The sequence below is a fragment of the Protopterus annectens genome, chromosome 2.part2 (genome assembly GCF_019279795.1).
Source record: "Protopterus annectens isolate FY-2018-M chromosome 2.part2, PAN1.0, whole genome shotgun sequence".
Taxonomy (NCBI): Eukaryota; Metazoa; Chordata; order Ceratodontiformes; family Protopteridae; genus Protopterus; species Protopterus annectens.
Genome location: NC_056730.1, coordinates 960892575 through 960910923, shown reverse-complemented (window position 1 = coordinate 960910923; position 18349 = coordinate 960892575). Strand labels below are relative to the sequence as shown.

The 18349-nt window shown below is 41.6% G+C and overlaps 1 protein-coding gene across 1 annotated transcript in view; it reads left to right on the top strand.

Moving 5' to 3' along the window:
- The window catches only part of MAN2A1 (mannosidase alpha class 2A member 1), a gene marked incomplete in the record, with an annotated part of 1886421 nt that overhangs the window by 1780489 nt on the left and 87583 nt on the right, over positions 1 to 18349 (top strand). Inside the window, 1 exon segment of the mRNA XM_044064270.1 lies at positions 17972 to 18082. Within this exon segment, the coding sequence (XP_043920205.1) occupies positions 17972 to 18082 (111 nt within the window).

Sequence of the window (18349 nt, the reverse complement as noted above, 5' to 3'; positions counted from 1 at the left end):
GGACCAGGCCTCAGTTAACGAACCACCTCAAGAAATAAGGCTGGATTCAGCTCCCTGTTACAAGTCAGCGGCGAGCAATTCAGAGATTCCATTGCATGGCGGCCGCATTGTCTTTGTTAATCTTCCTTCTATGCAGGACTCCTACTCACTGGAATCATTTATAGGCTGCGTCACATAGACTGGCGCGGCTACTCTCCCATGAGCATCCATTTGGGAGTAGAGTTGGGTTCTGCACTCACTGGGCATATCAGCTCCGCCAGTCCTGCACTCAGACGTCGGCCTTCGCTCTCATGCAACGCGAGACTTATGGAAGAGGCTGAGGTTTCTGCTGTCCGTTGCCGCCACCGTCATGATGCACCCCACCGCGAAAGGGGAAGGGCTGAAGCGCAGTCAGCTTCTCGGAACTGTTTCTGCACGGGGCGCTTCTCAGCTCCCACAGGCCCCAGGGTGAGAAGGGGATGTGGCAGAACCAGCAGTTTCCTCCGCCTGACAACCAGTCCTTCCGTGGAACAGGAGGACAGAAGATGCCCCGAGGGAAGTGAGGCTCCCAGCTGAGAGGGGGGAGGGCCCTCCCTTCAAACAGGGCCACAGCAACCCTGAGGGTTGCCCAGCACACTCCACTCTGGGAGGCACTGGGGCTCCACACCTCTGCGGGGAGCCCGGGACTTCTCTGCATGGGAGTCATGGACATCATTCCGGAGGATTCTCCCATATTCATCCATTCCGGACCGATCAAAATCCCTTTCCTTCCCCATCCAGGTCATCCCACCGACAAGACCCGCCCTTTCGGAGGCTGCTCCCAGAAGAAATTGAAATCCCATCAGCAAAAGCCCCCCCAGACCATAGTGCCCCAGAGGCCAGGGCCAGCCGCTTGCATTCCAGAAGGTGCCAATGGCAGAAGACCCAGAAAAGAAGAATCCTCCGGTTCTCTCGAATCTCCCAGATGGGAGTCGAAAAATTCTAATCAATCTATTCTCCCCTTCTCTGAGAACTGTCAGAGGAAATGACGATACCTCTCGGGAGAAACTCAAGGTCCTGGGGAGACTCACAATGGACTGGACAGGCTTCGCCTCCTTCTGGGACTGCCCTCCTGGGATGTTCACACTACTCCCCTTGTCTCTTCCATTCACCCAGGGCTTCACAGTGGTGCCGGCCACGTTAGCGGCCGGGTGGTGCTTCAGGGTGCCATACTTTCTTGGCCCTTCAGACCTGCTTCCTACCTACCCTCCTTTCTGGCATGAGTATATCTTGAGGAGTTGCCTCTTCTTTCTCTCCTTCTTCTTCTGGTTTTTTAATACCTGGAAAAACAAGCTCTTAGATTACGAGCACTCCTTTCTTAGGACAGAGTGCACTTTCTCCAACACAAGGCTTACTGCCAATCTTCCGGACAGAGTTCAAAATCTGCAGCTCCAGAGTGGGGCGCCTCTTCCAGCCTCCAGTTCTTCTCCTCCGGGTCCAGCGTTGGTCCTGAGCTGGCTAGTGAGGGCCTATCAGTCCATAGTACAGTTCCTCAATCCAGTCCAAGGCTGCTGGGCTGCTCTCCCAGTTCTACTTACAGTGCTCTCCTATCCATCTTTCTTATAGCTCATCTTAGCACAGTGGTTCGTGCTCAAAAGTGGGCTCCACTCTGGTGGCTCCACCTCGCTTGCCGCTCCCCCTTGCTCTCTCTGGTGCCACTCACGGGCTTGCTCCGCCCCGCGGGGGGGATGGGGGGTGGGCCGGATTCCGGGCCGGAACGCCCCCTCCACGGGGACACCTTCGAGACTCGCCGGTTTCTAGAGTTCTGGACTTGCCAGCAGTGTGATCTTGCATAGACCTGTTCTCTGATGTCTGGTACATCAACAATCAATGGAACACGAGGTCATGCCCTTTGTCTGGAACATCAACAAGACAGGAACAATACAATCTTAGTTTTGCCTCGAAGCCATGAGAGTTTGGGACATTTCAAACACACCAACACCAAGCTCAGCCAAGCACATTCGCACCAGGTCAACATCCTAGCGACAAGCTCAGTCGCACGATCGCACCCTTTACGAGGTGGTTCCTCACCCAAGTTGCATTCAAGGCACGGCACGTGGTCTCTCCCCCTTCATGTACTCTTTTTTCCCTTTCCCACCTCCTACGCATACGACTTGGGCTCCCTCAATTACCCCTGCCGGACCTCTTCTTCGCTCTTCTTACTGTGGCCACCCGGCTCCTGTATGCTTATCTCACCTAGCTCTGAGTTCCAAGTTCTTCAGAAAGCCCTCGGGTGGGTTGCAGAATGATTCTCATTGTTCCCCCCTTCCCCAGGTCTGGGTTTTCCCCCTAAGGTCTCACTTCAGATCCTTAGTCCTTCTCCTGGATATCCCATCCCCATCCTGATCCTCCATCCATCTGATCTTCCATCCCATCCTTGCTTCTCCTGCTCCTGTTCCTCTCCTTGCTGGAGTTCCACTTTGATTAGGACTCCCGTATTTCTCACACCGGGCAGGAATTTTTTGGTCCACTTTCATACCACACTTACTAGAAAGGTTTATGAAGCAAGAAAGGGCTTTGGGCAGGGTGAGGCGCCTGAACGTTCCTCTTCCTTTCTTCCTTATCTCTCTTGGGCCTCTAACCACTTTTCTTTCTTTATTCCCACAGCAGTTCTACACCACCAGTACTTTAACGATGGTCGCTTCATGCATGAAGCCATTATCACATAACTCAATTGTGTAATAAATTTTGTGTAAAAATTTTTCTCTAAAGGTACTTTTCTCTCCTTGTCCCCCTATAAAACAAGCAGTTCCTCCTTGGGACCTCTCTCTTGGTCCTCTTCTTCCCCCGACCCTCTCTTTCGCCCGCCAGCGGCTACGGATCTCTGGTGATTTTGTACTACAAGACAATTTTCAAGCCATCGCCACATGAAGAAGAAGTTTGAGAAGCTCACAGCCATTATCAGCTAAACCTCCTTACTTGGTATTTCTATCGAGACCGGACCACCAACACTCCTTTCTTCCTAAACCTAAAAGAAGCAAGTCTATCAAATCATCAAGTAGTCTTCCTTTTTTCTTCCCCTTTCTTCTTAAAGGTGAAAAACAAAACAAAACATATATATTAGATGTTAGATGTTCATTTTCAACTTAGATTTTATCTTTTATCTGACAGGGGGCCGGGCAACGGACCAATTGTTTATGTCCTTTATTTTATTTATTTCAATTGCTTTACTTTTCTAATTCTAAAGTTTCTGTGATTTCACAGTTATTGTCTTATCAAGCTCTTGCTTCAGGAAGGCTGCCCTATGGGAGGTGTTTCTTCCCATTCAACCCATCTACAGTATCTGCCTCCAGCCTTGATTTCTAGGAGGATTCTCTCTGATGCAGTGTGCAGCAGCTTCATCTTTTCACTCTTATTTTTTTATTTCATAAGTTGGATCTTCTTGCATCTAGAGCATCCTTTTGGCTCTGGGTGCTCCGGAATATCCTTCATGATGGCGCCAAGATTTTCAGGTAGCTGGGGACTGGACTCATGTTGCAGACATGAAAATGAATATCCTCTCAGATTTAGAAGTTATGTACTCACCCATCCCATCCCATGGTGGTATTCATATTTGTTTGTCTCATCCCGCCTCCTATCCCCCTGGCCTTTCAGTTTCCTGCATATTCTATGTTTACCCTTTCAGGGTGTTTGTTTTTTGGCAAACTCATCTGAGGTCATGAGGGTAGAGCAGGCAGCATTATGTGAGAGGAGAGGAGGAGAGCTTGATCATAGCTGGAAAAAAATGCGGTTTCGTCCGGATATACGATCGATCCATAAAACGTTGCAGCAGTGAAAAAATACACCTACTCAGATGGAACGTTATGGTGAGTACATAACTTCTAATTTTCCAGCCTTTTATTATTTGGTGATGTATTTTCTTTCATTGTTTCATTTGTTTTAAATACCTCTGAGTATGTTTGATTTATTTTTCCTCTAAATTACTGGAAGATATTTTCCGTACCAAAGCTGAAACTTTTAATTCCTTTTTTGCTGAACAGCCACAACTTTTTTCCCTGCCGAAGTTATTTTTTTTGCCATTTCTGGTTGATTTTCTCTTACTTTCTCAAACTTTCTTCTTTGCTGCCATCCAGGCAGTGTAATTACTGGCCAGCAACTGAATTTTCCCCAAAAGAATATCTTTAACTGGCTTTCTTTCACAGTTGCAGTTTTCACACTGGGCAAGCTGTAATCAAGCTGTTGATTAGTATGCATCTGTCTTTAGAAATGAGAGCTTGGATTATATGCTGGTAGTGTTTCTCATTCTTTCTTTTGATAAATCTGTGAGAAGGGGAGTTATGATATTTTTGGATTATTTTTCTTTTTGTGCAGCTCAGCTTTTATGTAGAAGTGCCCACTAAACATTATACAGGTGGGCACCTGTAGCTTGTGTTTTATCTGTATCAGATCTGCTCACCTTCTTAACAGTTGTCCACCATTTGAAAAGTTTAATTGTGCCACTGAAAGCAGTCAGGTGTTTCACTGTTTTATGTTAGAAAAAAAAAATGAACTCAAGTAGAAACCTTGTATCTCACTGAAATTTTTCTGCCCCACCCCATTACACCTCAGACAAGTAGTCCACTAAACCAACTTTGGAGAAGCAATGTGAAACTGTTGTCAGAATGGGGAGAGAAAAAAAGATTAACCTGGTTGAGCGACACAAGAGCAAGACAAGAGTCTTTGTGCTCATTTAGACAAAGGAAGAAAAGTTATCTGAAGCTGCAGAAGTGCCCCTCATAGACCAAATTTCCTGTCATGCAAGTACCACAGGAGCAAAAGTAGACACAAAAAAATCTAAGAAAACCTGGGACCCTCATTTTAAAGTTAAATAATAGTCCCAGCTGGTGATAAGTCTGCAGAAGACCTCTCCCTGCAATGCATACCTTAATCCACAAGACAAGAAAAGCTTGTTTATCCTACATAGTTAGGGACCTTGTTTGCCAGGTGGGGTGGGCAGGCAGTCCTGCCTTTAATGCTGGTCTTTACTGGCACAAGCCTTAATATCAGATTTATCAGAAGCTGGAATTCTCTAGAGGTCTACTCATACCTTTTTCTTCTACCACTGTCAACTCCCCCAGGTGCAATTCTGGAGCTAGTAGTAGCCCTTCTGCAAATATATGTCTATTATGGGTGCGTGCTCCAATATTACATCTTCTGTTGCAGCTCTGTCTATTTTCTGGAAGCTTTTGAAGTTTAGGGAATAACATTGCTCATGTCTGTATCTTTTCACAGTCCTCAGTATTTGACATTACTAGACTTTTGAGGGTCATTACTTAATATGTTGTTATCCCTATTTGATTACACATCAGTGGCCATGGCACTTGACAGAATTGATGACATTAGCCTGACACTAGTCCCATGGACCTCACCCATTTCTCTTCAGTATTTATTGTCTTTATTGCATTTCTTCTCCTGCTTGTATTGTTGATATGGTAGTGTTTTCCATGTCTACTGCTGTAACTGTGATGTGCAGTTTTTGTCACTGGACTTCCCTCCCTTAAAGACTTGCATGGCCTCTCTCTAGTGTTATCTAATGAAATCCTTCAAATTCAGGATTAGCAGCTAACAATTCCATTTCAGAGTTTTCCCTTTTGGCCTTTGTCTTGCAATCACAGCTTTTCTCAGCTGTGGTGGTCTACAAGTGTAACCTTACTTAGTGTGACGACTGTTCACTGCACATTCCCAGAAGTATTTAACATCAAAAGACTAGTTGACCTAATGTGGAAGTTATGGCAGGTAATCAGAAATAACTTCTGCAGCCCACTAAACTTGGGAATTTATCTAAGCTAGTTTTTCTTGCAGTTCATCAGGGCAAAGCGAATACTGAGATCTGCTCACTCAAGCATCATCTTGGTGCTTTTTTCCCCAGATTTTTGGTTATATTTCAGTAGTACCATTTGTTGGATTGCACTTTTGCAGCAACTCAGCCTTGAAGTGCTGGGTCTACTTTAATTATTTTTGGCAAATGTGTGGCTTTTCAGAAGATGCAGTCCATGGTTCAATAAATGTGCATGTTCAGGGGGACTGATATAGTAATGGTACATCTGGAATTATGGAAAAACACAGAAAGTAGTCTCTTTCGGAAATGTTATATTACATAAACTTTCTAGAATTAAGGGCAGTTTTTAATGCATGTTGCTTTTCAAAACATTCTAAAATCAGGCCACTGTTGATAGGGACGGACTGTGCAGGCAGTACTTATGCTGTATGCAGGTCAGCATGTAGAGAAAAATGCTTCTTGTTATACTTTTTCTTCTGTCCTTTGTCAAGAGGCTTAAAATGGTTTAAATCTGGTGCAAAACAGAAGAATTTAACTCAGTACCGGTTGTTGTCTTGGGCAAGTCTAACTTACTATATTTTTCTCATTCATCATCTCTGCTAAATTCAGAAATTACACTTTTTCTCATTCATTTATTTTCCCAGACAAATTGATATAGAATCTGGATACACAGATCGTTCATTCCTTTTGGAGTGCTAAATGAAGTTGGACTTTTTGTTGCTGTGCTAAATGGGAAGCTGTCAGTGTTCCATTTCTTAAACTTGAGGTTTTAGAACCCTTCCCAGAATACATTAGACCACAGCTGAGACCCCATATTTACCTCTGCTTTTCCTCCTGCCATTGTTTTTTCAGCCAGAGACTTTTAGTTGAATATCAGAAAGGGGGATAATATTGACATCTTCATTCAAGTGGAGACAACACTGGTTGCACTTTTACCTCCGTCAGTACAGGGAGAACCCCTGACATTTCATTAGTTACTCCTTCCAGTAAACAAATTCAGACCCAGGGAGAAGCAGAATGTAAGAAAATACCACCAGTGTTGGTGAGTCTTGATGTAGAGAAAGCATTTGACAAAATCAGCTGGGATTTTAAGTGGGACAGTAGTAGCATTTGCCTTCCCTAATGGAATAATAAGGTTACAGACAGGATATATGAATGATTGTAGACCACAATTAAAGTGGGAGGGCTCATTTCTGACAAGCTGCTGTTGAAAGTTGCAGACAGGGATTTCCTGTCCCCCCCTCTTGTTTGGACTATATTTAGAGCCATTATCAAAAAAAAAAAAAAAAGGATTTACAAATTCAATTTCATGTTCAAATTCAAGGATGTATAATCAAGAAATCTTAGCCTTATTTGTAGCTCATATTATTTTTGCGTGATAAATCCAGAAAAGGGCATTTCAGTGTTGTGGAACATTTGGAGACAGTTTCAGATCATTTCAAGATGCAAAGTAAATTAAGGTAGAACAACCTATAACAGTAAGTTATGCACCCATGCATGAATTTGTTCAGTAATACCCATTCTTATGGGGGCATAATAAAGTGAAGTGTTTAGGAGTACAGTATGGATTAAAAAGAATTTTGTTATGCCAGCTAAGGATATATGGGAAGAGACTAAACAGCAGATGATAAAACAATTAAAAAATGGAAACTCTTGTTTGTGGGTAGTAAGATATAAGCAGTGAAAATATGTTTAGTTCCTTTACTTTTGTAAGCAGGTCAGTTGTGTTTGTATCAACCAGAGGAGAAAATGTGAATGAAATTAAATATGAAGGATTTATTTTGGAGAGGAAGAGGGCAAGAGTTAAGTGGGATAAGTTGATTCTCCCCATAGAACAAGGTGTTTTTCAGTTACCTGGTTTGAAGGAATATTTTAAAGTTACACAGTTAAGGCCTATGTACTTAAACAAAAGGTTGTAAATCAAAGAGGAATGGGATTATGGTGAAAAGTGGAGGGGGATTCAAGAAATAGACTATGATTTTTGATGCAAGTCCTTAAGGAGAATAATCACAGTGGTACAAAATATTATATTCATGAAGACAGAAAGTGTTCTAAGAAATAAGCCAGCACAGGACTACAGAAAGGAGATTTTTGTCTAGAGAGAGGCTGCAAGTAGGGATATAGAATATAGGCGAGAGGCGACTGGAATTTGCAGTTGTAAAGTAACAAGAGAGCCAAGGTACTGGGAATAAGTAACTATGAAAGGGAGATGTTAGTGTTGGATATGGTTAAGGAGGAGTTTGGACTGCAGGTTTGAGGTGGCCTGTAATATAAAAGAATAATAGCATAGTATAAACAAAGAGGAAGACAGTGGGAGTGCTGAATCAAAAACCAGCTTTAGTAGGAGTTTTTAGTTGAGTTTAAGACTGAATATGCTGTTTAATTTATCTGTTTAATTTATTTATCTATCTGTCTGTCTGTCTATCTATTGACCAGTAAAGCCCGACTAAGACAGAGCCTATTTTCAGCAGAAGCCCTGGGAGAAACACTCCAGACGCAGGTCTTTGAAATGTGGGAGGAAACCGGAGTAGAAGGAGGAATCCCACGCAAACACAGGGAGGACATGCAGAGTCCGCACAGAGGGCACCCTAGCCAAGAATTGAACCAGAAAACCTCTTGCTGTGAGGCGACAACTTTAGCCGTTACATCACTACATTTTTAAAATGTGATAATTACTAGGGCATGTAAAATATTGCATGTTAACTATAATAGTCAGTCAGAGGAAGTTAGAAAAGACTGAAAAAGAAGAATAGAAAGACAGATTATAAGGAATAGTGTGAAGAGATCTGTAGGGCTCCCAACTGTTTCCAGAAGATTTGTGATTTCTGCACGAAAGGGTTCAGTACGTGGATGGTCTACTGCATTTGCTTCTCAGAGGTCAAAGATAATGGTAAGGGTTTGTGGCTGACCACGTTTGCAGATTACTCTTATCTTGATGCCATCAGAAACTCTCTAAAGAATACCAAGATTCTCCAAGAGACCCTTTCCCAAACTAATAGCTGATAGAATAGCCATACACTAAAACTAGAAAAATGTATAAGTCTCCTATGGCAAGCATAATGTTCCCTTTAACTATCCTGTTGACAACACTTCCCTGAAAATTGATCCAGTAGTTAGAGACCTGGAAACTAATGTGGGAAATGAGCTGTCCTTCATTCACCGTATATTCACTATTGTAAGGAAGGTATTTCTCATTCCACAGCTTTTTAGTAAGGGTATGACATCTAGGTCCAGAGATGTGATCATTCCACTGTATTCGGCACTTATTAGGCCAATTATTGAGTGCAGTGCCCGCTTTGGTATGTATCTGTTCAAACACTTAATGCAACTCGAATGATAACAATTTCTCACCAAGAAAGTTGCGGGCCTAAATCATAAAAAAAACTATACTGACCATTTCAAAGTGGTGTTCCTCCTCTTGGTAGTATATAGTCTACTGAGGGGAAATCTCTGGCTTGCATACAGAGCCTCAGTAGACCTTATTCTGTCATATCTACTGTATATCTGCAAATCTAGTGGTGGTATAAGCGCCTGCTCAAGAGATCTTCATCTCTTCTGCAACATAAATAGAACATATTGGAGGGATAAGTATGTATCAGAGAGTACCATTTCTTTGTAATAGTTTTCCTCTCCACATAAAGCAAAGTAATTAATTTGCTGTAGTCATGTGTAATCTGGGCAAATGTATGGGAAACCATCACCCCTGGTTTACCACTTTTTGTCCCTTGTGAGTAGGGGTGATTATGTTCTGTCCAGCTCTGATTTATCTGTACTTAAATTATATGGGCTAAAATTTCATGGGAATGCAGGGCTAGGCTTCTAAAGATCCTCACAGATCAGTATCCTAAAAAGTATCTATTTTATATCCCAAGTAAACTTCAGATGATTTTTTCCTTTAGTAAATTGCAAATGTTACATATGTAATGGGGGGAAGAAAGGTGAGTGGGAACATGTATTTTGGGACTGTAATGAGCTGACTGATTTTTAAAAATTCCCTTCAAAATACTTTGACAGAAGTGTCTGAGAAACAGATGGTAGTAACTAAGGAAGTAATTCTTTTGGGCTGGGCTGTAGGATTTGAATTGCGTAGGCATAGTAAGGTCTTACTAGGGTCAATGCTGGTAGTGGCCAAAAAAGTAATTACTAGAAAATGGAAATCAAAATGGAAACTAACTGTAATGTAATTTCTGCATGCTGTAAAGGAGACTAAAAAATAGAGGCAGGATTTTAAGAAAAGATAAGCAAATTAGGATGAGGAATAATGCTTAAAGGAAGGCAAGCACTGAACAATTTGTGTAATGGAGTAATGAAAATTAAGAGAACCTGTATACTGCGCAAAATAATAATGGAAAATGTTAAGATCTGTTTTCTTTTCCATTGATGTGTGCAAATTCACATTGCAATTTAAAATGTGATGATTTGGTAACGATGTTTAAAAATGATCCTGCAAGCTAGATTACAGCTGTATAGAGGTACAGGCTGGTTTTAAGTGTTTTAAAAGGGACATAGGTACCAGAGATCAAACTGACATTATTAGCCAGATAATACAGAAAGCAAGAGAGTTCCAGAAAACATTTACTTTGCACTATTGAATACTGCAAAGCCTTTGTCTGTGTGGACCATGACAAACTGTGGCAAGTTTAGAGAAATAGAGTTACCTAGTGACCCTGTTTTGCCTACTGACGAATATATGTGCAGAAACAGATGATACCCTTCTGTTGGGAAAGTGAGGAGTCATTGAAGAGCCTGTTGATGGCAAAAGTAGAAGGTCCAAAATAAATAAAATTTTCACCTATCCCTCTCAGTCCATTATATAGAAATGGGGAGGAAGTGGCAATGGTGTTTGATTCTACTTTCCGGACTGAGATATTTCTACAAATTAAGGTTGTATCCATGAAATTTAAAGGATTGCTGGGGCAAATCTGGATGAGATTTTAAGGAACAAAGGTCCATAGACTTAAAGCTACGGATATTCATTACAGCATTCAGTGTTGCAGTCCCTACTTTTGCTGTTACCCCAAATGGCTGACTCAACTTCTAGATGTTTACTTTCACCCAGTGCTTTGGTGGAGACTCTACCATCAGGATGCAAGAATGTCAGTGGTGTAAGTGGTGCGTCAGCTGATGCCATGTTTGTGTCTTTTTTACTGTGCAATATTGTGCACTGCATGCTCCACAGTTGTCAGTCCATCTCTATAATGAATCTTTTATATCTTCCTTGTTGCTTATTATTGATATAGCTAGTGTGTGATTCTGATACCGAATCTGAGTCTGATGTATTAGTAAAAGTTAGCAACTGTATTGCTTCTAGGATGCAGATCCACAGAAGGATTTCCACAGCCTGATTGCTCTGCCTCAGCCTAGAATGTGATGTGGAGTCCTATCTGCATTGTGCCAATTTTACCCTGAGGGCAATCTGGAATATATGACTTTCTCCCTAGGAGTATACAGCCAGGTCAGAAGCACATGCATGGTTCTTGCCACCATAGCATAAACCAAGGCCTCCATTAACTTTCTAAATTAAAAACAAAATTCCGTCAAGAGACTGTGCAAGCTTCAGGAGACCAAGGATGTACTGATGAATGATTTGAGTCTTATTGTTTCTACCCCTCTGTATTAGTCTTGGTCAAGGCCTCTGTTATGACCACTTTTATGGCCACCATACTTTCAGCATCTTGCATGTCCACCAAGACCATCACTTTTGCCACATCTCCTGAAACTGAAGGTCCATAGGTTTCAGAGGCTTGTATTCTCATTGCCAAATGGGTAGATGGGATCCCTAAGTTTTTTATTCCCAAGGAAATTCCTTGAGAACAGATTGAAGTTTTCCTTTTGTAACTCAAGCCCTCTAGGATGGTTGTATAAAGGCACCAAAGACAAAACTGGGGCCATCCAGCTTGCGTCAGCTTAGGCTGGGCAGTGCTTCAGCCCTTTACACTTTCCAGGTGTCTGCTTTCCAACTTGTCCTACTGTCTTGGGTTTTAGCATCCTTTTTGAAATCCAAAAGGCCAGACCTGGTTTCTGAGGCTCCTCATTTAAAGAGAAAGGTGGAAATTCTAGCAGAGGATTCCAATTCCCATAATTCAGAGCAAGTGAAGTAGATTATTTTGGCTATTTTCCCTCTGATCCTAGAGTGCTAGCCATTTTTTCCAGCATGGATGTCCTGGCGGATGTATTTACAAATGCACCTAGGGACCTGTACTATCCCCCCCCCCCAATCCAATGAAACGTAAGTTTGTTGTAAGCTCAGGGATTCCCACATGTTCCTTTATATGAATCATTGGCTGATCCAGCTGTGGTGACTCTGGATTCTAGCAGGGGAGCAGCTTCATCTCTATCCAGGAATCCATTTCATGATAACAGGGAGAGTAGAATGATTGACAGATTTGGGAAAAAGCTTTACACTTCTGCTGTCCTGTGTTTGAGTGTTAAACTGCCAGATATAGATGCTTTCCTGTCAGCAATTAAACTACCAGGCATAAATGCTTTCCTATCAGCAGTCTCTGCTGGAGAAGATAAGTGCCAAGACAGAAGGGAATGTGGAAAAAAGGGTCTAAAGCAGTAGATTCTTGAACTTTCTGACCTTTAAGCTTAGGTTGCCAACCACTCCAAGAAATGTGGTTTTGATGATGCATAATGCAGGGAAGCAGTCACTGGGTCCGATTGTTCAGACACACTCCTGGTGGAGGACTCTGCCCCTTCCAGACCATGGAGAGGCAGAGCTCCTTGCCCCTCTGTGCAAGATGTCTTCTGTGGACCCCTTGATCAAGAAAGTTATCAAAAGACTAGAAGAAAAGGGAAAGACCATGCATTTTATAAAACAGCTTGTTCAGGCCCAAGCTTCTAAATTCAGCAGGAACTGCCTTGCTAAATCTTGGCCCTTATACCTTAAACAGTATAGAAACAGGTCTGGTAAAGGGGAAAGCTTAAAAAAAGAATGCAAGAAAAAAGACCCAAGGAGAAGCCTGGGGGCTCTTAAAGTCATGTCTTCCAAAGGAATTGGCCATAACTCATCCATGTCACCCCCCCCCAAAAAAAAAACCACCATAACCTACCTCCTCTACCAGCCATAACTATTTTTTCTTCCCTCAGAGCAAGTCACGGGGCACTTAATTTCTCAGCTTTTCGCAAAGAAAGCTATCACCTAGGATTAGTTTCTACTAAACATGCTTTAAAAAAGGCTAAATTGTGCAGTTCTAAACTACAGAAGCTTTCCCAAGGACCCTTTGAAGCTTTTCCCTGCGGTCTTAAAGAAGACTTCTTTGAAATGTCACCAAGACAATGGATGAGTGGAAATTGGCACATACCCACCTACCTTGACCCTGCCTAAGGCATTTCAGTACAGTATCCCACTCTGGTATAGGTGACACACTCCTAGAACTTCGCTTAAACCCCTACATAACTTGTTGGATTGCTAGTCGGCTCACAGACAGGACCCAGGAAGTCAGGACTGGTGATACCACCTCCACTAAGAGACCAGTCATTAGCAGCGTACCTCAGTGCTCCATGCTGGGACTGCTCTTGTTTGGCATCTACTTCTCTTAGGTGAAGGCTATTGTCAAGGGCCTTTGGCTGACAAGTTCGCAGACTGCAAATTGGTAGCTATCATAGATTCCCCCCATGACACAAACATTTTACAAGAGGGTCCAACACAGACAAATGACTGGTGCCAAAGTCACAGATTAAAATTCAATGCCAAGAAATGCATTATAGTGCCTTTTGGAAAAACTGTCACCCATGCTAATTACTCCATCAATAAGAAAGCTCTAAGAGTTGACCTAGCAGTCAGGGATCTGGAAACATATGTAGACAGTAATCTGGCCTTTGATCAACATGTGGCCAAGGTAGTAAGAAAATCATTCTATGTTGCCCAGACTGTAAGCAAGGGCATGGAGGCCAGGTCCAAGAAAGTCATAGTGCCACTTTATACAGCCATTATCAGACCCATCATTACTCAATAATGCCCCATTTGGCGTGCACCTGACCAGATGTATGCAACAGTTGTAATACCCACAAAGGTTCCTTACCAGGAGAATCAGGGGTATAAGCATATTGTGCTATACAGATTGCCTTAAAGTCCTGTCTCTTTACTCTGTCACCTATGGGTTGCTGAGAGGCACTCTATTTCTGGCAGCATACAAGGTGTCTTTAGAACTAGCTCTGGTGGACCTTTTGCACATCCACAAAACAAATAACCACTAGGATTTAAGTTTTACTTGTGACATAAGTAAGACATGCTGGCAAGACCGATATGTCTCAGAAAATCCTTGTGCTCTGGGTCAGGCTTCCCATCCATGTGAAGCAGAGTCTGTCCATAATCTTGAACAGTGGATGGGAAATCAGAAATTCATCCCATGTCTGGCATCCATGTCTCTGATCGTTTGGATATTACTGTCTGCCTCTAACATACTGCCCATATAACCTCTAGAAACTTCCTAACATATCCTGCTAATAAATGCCCATGATACATAGGGACACAATTATGTTGACTTCCATGGTTAGGCTTATAAAGGCCCTGGTGGTCGTTAATATATATATACCTGTGAACCCTGACCTACCTACAGCAGTCTACTAGTTTGTTGGTGGACATTGTACTCCCTGTTTGATCCACACATGTTGTCCCCTTTTTCAGCATTCCATATTAGTTATTTTAATCTTATTTTTCTTTTTGCTTTTCCCAATTCACAGCTGACCTCAGGCTTTCTGCCAAGACTCTCTTAAATCCTCCCATCCTCCCACATTTCTATTAGGGCAGTACCCTGACATGTTCCTTTGCTGAGCGAGTCCTTCCTTTCCGGGAAAAAAGGTTTTTTTAGGCCAGCCAGGCTTGAGGTGCCTCCCAAATCAAGATCGAAGGAACTAGCTACTGCTAAGGATCTGTCACACTGCAGCTCAGGCTGCTGCGGTTTCTTTTATATTCTAATTTCTATGGGGGCTGTCATGTAGTGATGCCTGCATGCCTTTGTTTTTGTGCATACTGTGCAGGAAGTCAGTTGATACAGTTTTGGTTACAATACGGTGTGCGTCTTTCCCCTTGTCTTTTGAAGGGGCAGTATAACCATGACAGTTTATTTATTTGTTTTTTGTTTTTTTTTTTTCATTTTATTTTTATTTGTTTGCTTATTTAATTGGGTAAACCCAATGTACAAAAGAGTCCCTTTTCAGGGCAACCTGCAAGCTCTGCTTAGTTAAGTGACTTGCTTATAGTCACACAGTAGAGAAAAAGAAACTGAGGGAATCAAATCCTGGACTACAGGAAACAGCTGATTAACAGTTCATAATCTTAATCTTTTGCTCTAACTCCCAGACAGGCATATCTCCTTCCCTGTCTCAACAGTATCTGAGTTTCCTTCAGCCAGTAAAGTCTACCAGACCTGGCCTGATCTCCAGCTTCCCTAGTTAATAGCTAGTCATGGATTATTGGCAACGTATGTTATCATGGATTACTAACAACATATGCCCTACTTCCATTGTATCCTACTATGGCCACCTAGAACTGCCCAGTGCAGATCCTGGTGAGGTGTGTAATGACTCCCTTCAAGAATTTCACTTTGACAGTGTTTCATTAGTTGATCAGACTTAATATTAAACCAGTAATTTCCAGCAGTGTCGGCTCATACAGATCACCCCTTTACCTTCCCTTCATACGCCTTGCCTTCCTTCTCCACTGCACTGCACTGTTAAAATTGAGGACTTCTGTGATATGCCGACATCTGTAGTACTGATGACCAGCTTCTTAAATTCCAATTTTTGTGTCTTTTAATCTAAGTTATAATGTACCTACTTGTGTTAGTAAAGAATAATTAATTTACTGTAGTTTTATTGTATTTCACTGTAGCTACACCATTTTACATTTAATTATGTGATAACTGATTGTCCTCTAGTCAAATCTCATTTTAACACAAGACATGTAGTAGCTTATGAACAGTATCCTTATCCACCGTGTATAATATAGTTCATTATATTAGCTTATACCAAGTTCTAGACAGCATACATTAGGAATCCACTTACAGCACTGTTACACACCTAAAACTATTGCTTCAATATTATTTTTGTCTATTTCATGTTTCTACTGGTCTTAGTTGACTAGTCATCTTTGGTTCAGTGAAGATTGTTTTTATGTAATTTTTAACCACTACATACAATGGATATAAAATTTTACGCACCCCTGTTAAAATGCCAGGTTTTTGTGATATAAAAAAAAGAGACCACAATAAATCATTTCAAAACTTTTCCCACCTTTAATATGACCTATAACCTGTACGATTCAATTTAAAACAAACAAATCTGTTAGGGGAAAAATATAAAAAATAAATGTAAAATATGCCGGTTGCATAAGTGTGCACTCATTACAGCCGAGTGACGTCTCCAGGCGTTTCTGCAGTTACCTCCTACTGCGTCTCTAGGCGTCAAATATTGCCTGCTCATATTTGCATTAATAATTCCAAAACCGTGCTACATACAGGGTATCAGAATATTTTATCTTGAAGCATACATGATGGCAAACACAACTGTATTGATATATGACCTCTAGTATTTGGTAAAACTGTAAGGTGATAACTTCATTTTTTAATGACTGAAGCCACACCTACTGGGAGTTAAAGGTACACATTTAAAAGAGCTCTACTGGAGGGAATGAGTTCTAATACTTTGTTGAAGCACCTTTTGATTTAATTACAGCATTTGGTCATCTTTGGTAGGAGTCTATCAGCATGGCACATCATGACTTGGCAATATTTGCCCATTTTTCCTTGCAGAAGTGCTGCAAATCTGTCATATTGTGAGGGCCTCTGTTGTGCTCAGCCCTCTTCAGGTCACCCCACAGATTTTCTATTGGATTTAGGTCTGGGCTCTGGCTAGGCCATTCCAAGACTTTAATTTTCTTCTGGTGAAGCCATTCTTTTGTTGATTTGGTTTTATGCTTGGGGTCACTGTTGTGTTGAAAGGTGAAATTACTCTTCATCTTCAGCATTCTAGCAGACGCCTGAAGGTTTTGGACCAAAAGTGACTTGTATTTGAAACTGTTCATAATTCCCTACACCTTGAGTAAAGCCCCAGTTCCAGCTGAAGAAAAGCAACCCCAAAGCATGATACTGCCACCACCATGCTTCACCGTGGGGGTGGTGTTCTTTTGTTGATGCAAAGTGTTTTTGTGCCAAACATACCTTTTGGAATTATTGCCAAAAATTTCAGCCTTGGTCTCATCAGACCATAACACATTTTCCCACATGCTTTTTGTAGACTTGATGTATTGTTTTACAAAAGTTAGCCGAGCCTGGATGTTTTTCTGTGTAAGAAAAGCCTTCCATCTTGCAACCCTACCCCGTAGTCCAGACACATGGAGAATATGGGAGATTGTTGTCACATGTCGTATGCAACCAGTACTTGCCAGAAATTCCTGCAGCTCCTGCAGTGTTGCTGTAAGTCTCTTGGCAGCCTCCCTGATGACTTTTCATTTTGTTTTTTCATCAAATTTGGAGGGATCTCCAGTTCTTTGCAATGTCACTGTTGTCCCATATTTTCTCCAATTTTTGATGACTGTCTTCACTGTGTTCCATGGTATATCCAATGCTGTGGAAATTTTTTTGTACCCTTCTCCTGACTGATACCTTTCAACAGTGAGATCCCCTTTGATGCTTTGTAAGCTCTCTGCAAACCATGGCTTTTGCTGTAGCAGGCAACTGAGTAAATGTCAGGAAAATCCTATTAGGACAGCTGAACCTTATTTGGGGTTAATCAGAGCCTCTTTAATTGATGGCAGGTGTGTACCCAAGATGACAATGTTGTAATTAAATCAAAAGGTGTTTCAAAGTATTAGTTTAAGGGTGTGCACACACAATAAAGTATTAGTTTAAGGGGTGCACACTTATGCAATCAGCATGTTGTACGTTTTTTATTTTTTATATTTTTTTAGGTTTGTTTTTCAATTGAATTCTACAGGTTATAGGTCACATTAAAGGTAGGAAAAGTTTTGAAATTATTTATTGTGGTCTCATTTTTTTATATCACAAAAAACTGGCATTTTAACAGGGATGTGCAAACTTTTTATATCCACTGTATATTTGTATTTGTGGGTTTATTTGTAAATTTTAGTATAAGAAATGTGTTGGATCTTTTATGATTTCCTGTAGTAACATAATTGGTATAGATATTGCACACATCAGTATTTAAACAAATTGAACTGTTTATTTGCAGGAAAACATGGGACCATCAGATGAAGCAGCCCTAATACTCCACAGGAAGGGTTTTGACTGCAGGTTCCCTAACAAAAATACAGGACTGGTGTGTTCTACTACTCAGGGCAAGGTATGGTGAAATGCTGCACAATATCTGACTGTCATCGTAAAATAGAGCAGTTTCACATTGCAGACCATGTCACATTTTCTGTGGCTCTACTGTTACCAAGTCATAATGAAACAGAAAAAACATTGGGAAACAGTACTGATGCTGACAAAGTAAAGTGCACCATTTATTTTTAAGAAAGATGTCTGCATCAAGCATCACCAGTACAACTTGCAACTTGGCTTATAAGTGCAAAGACCTAACTGCAGATTTTCTCAGTCTGCTGCTGTG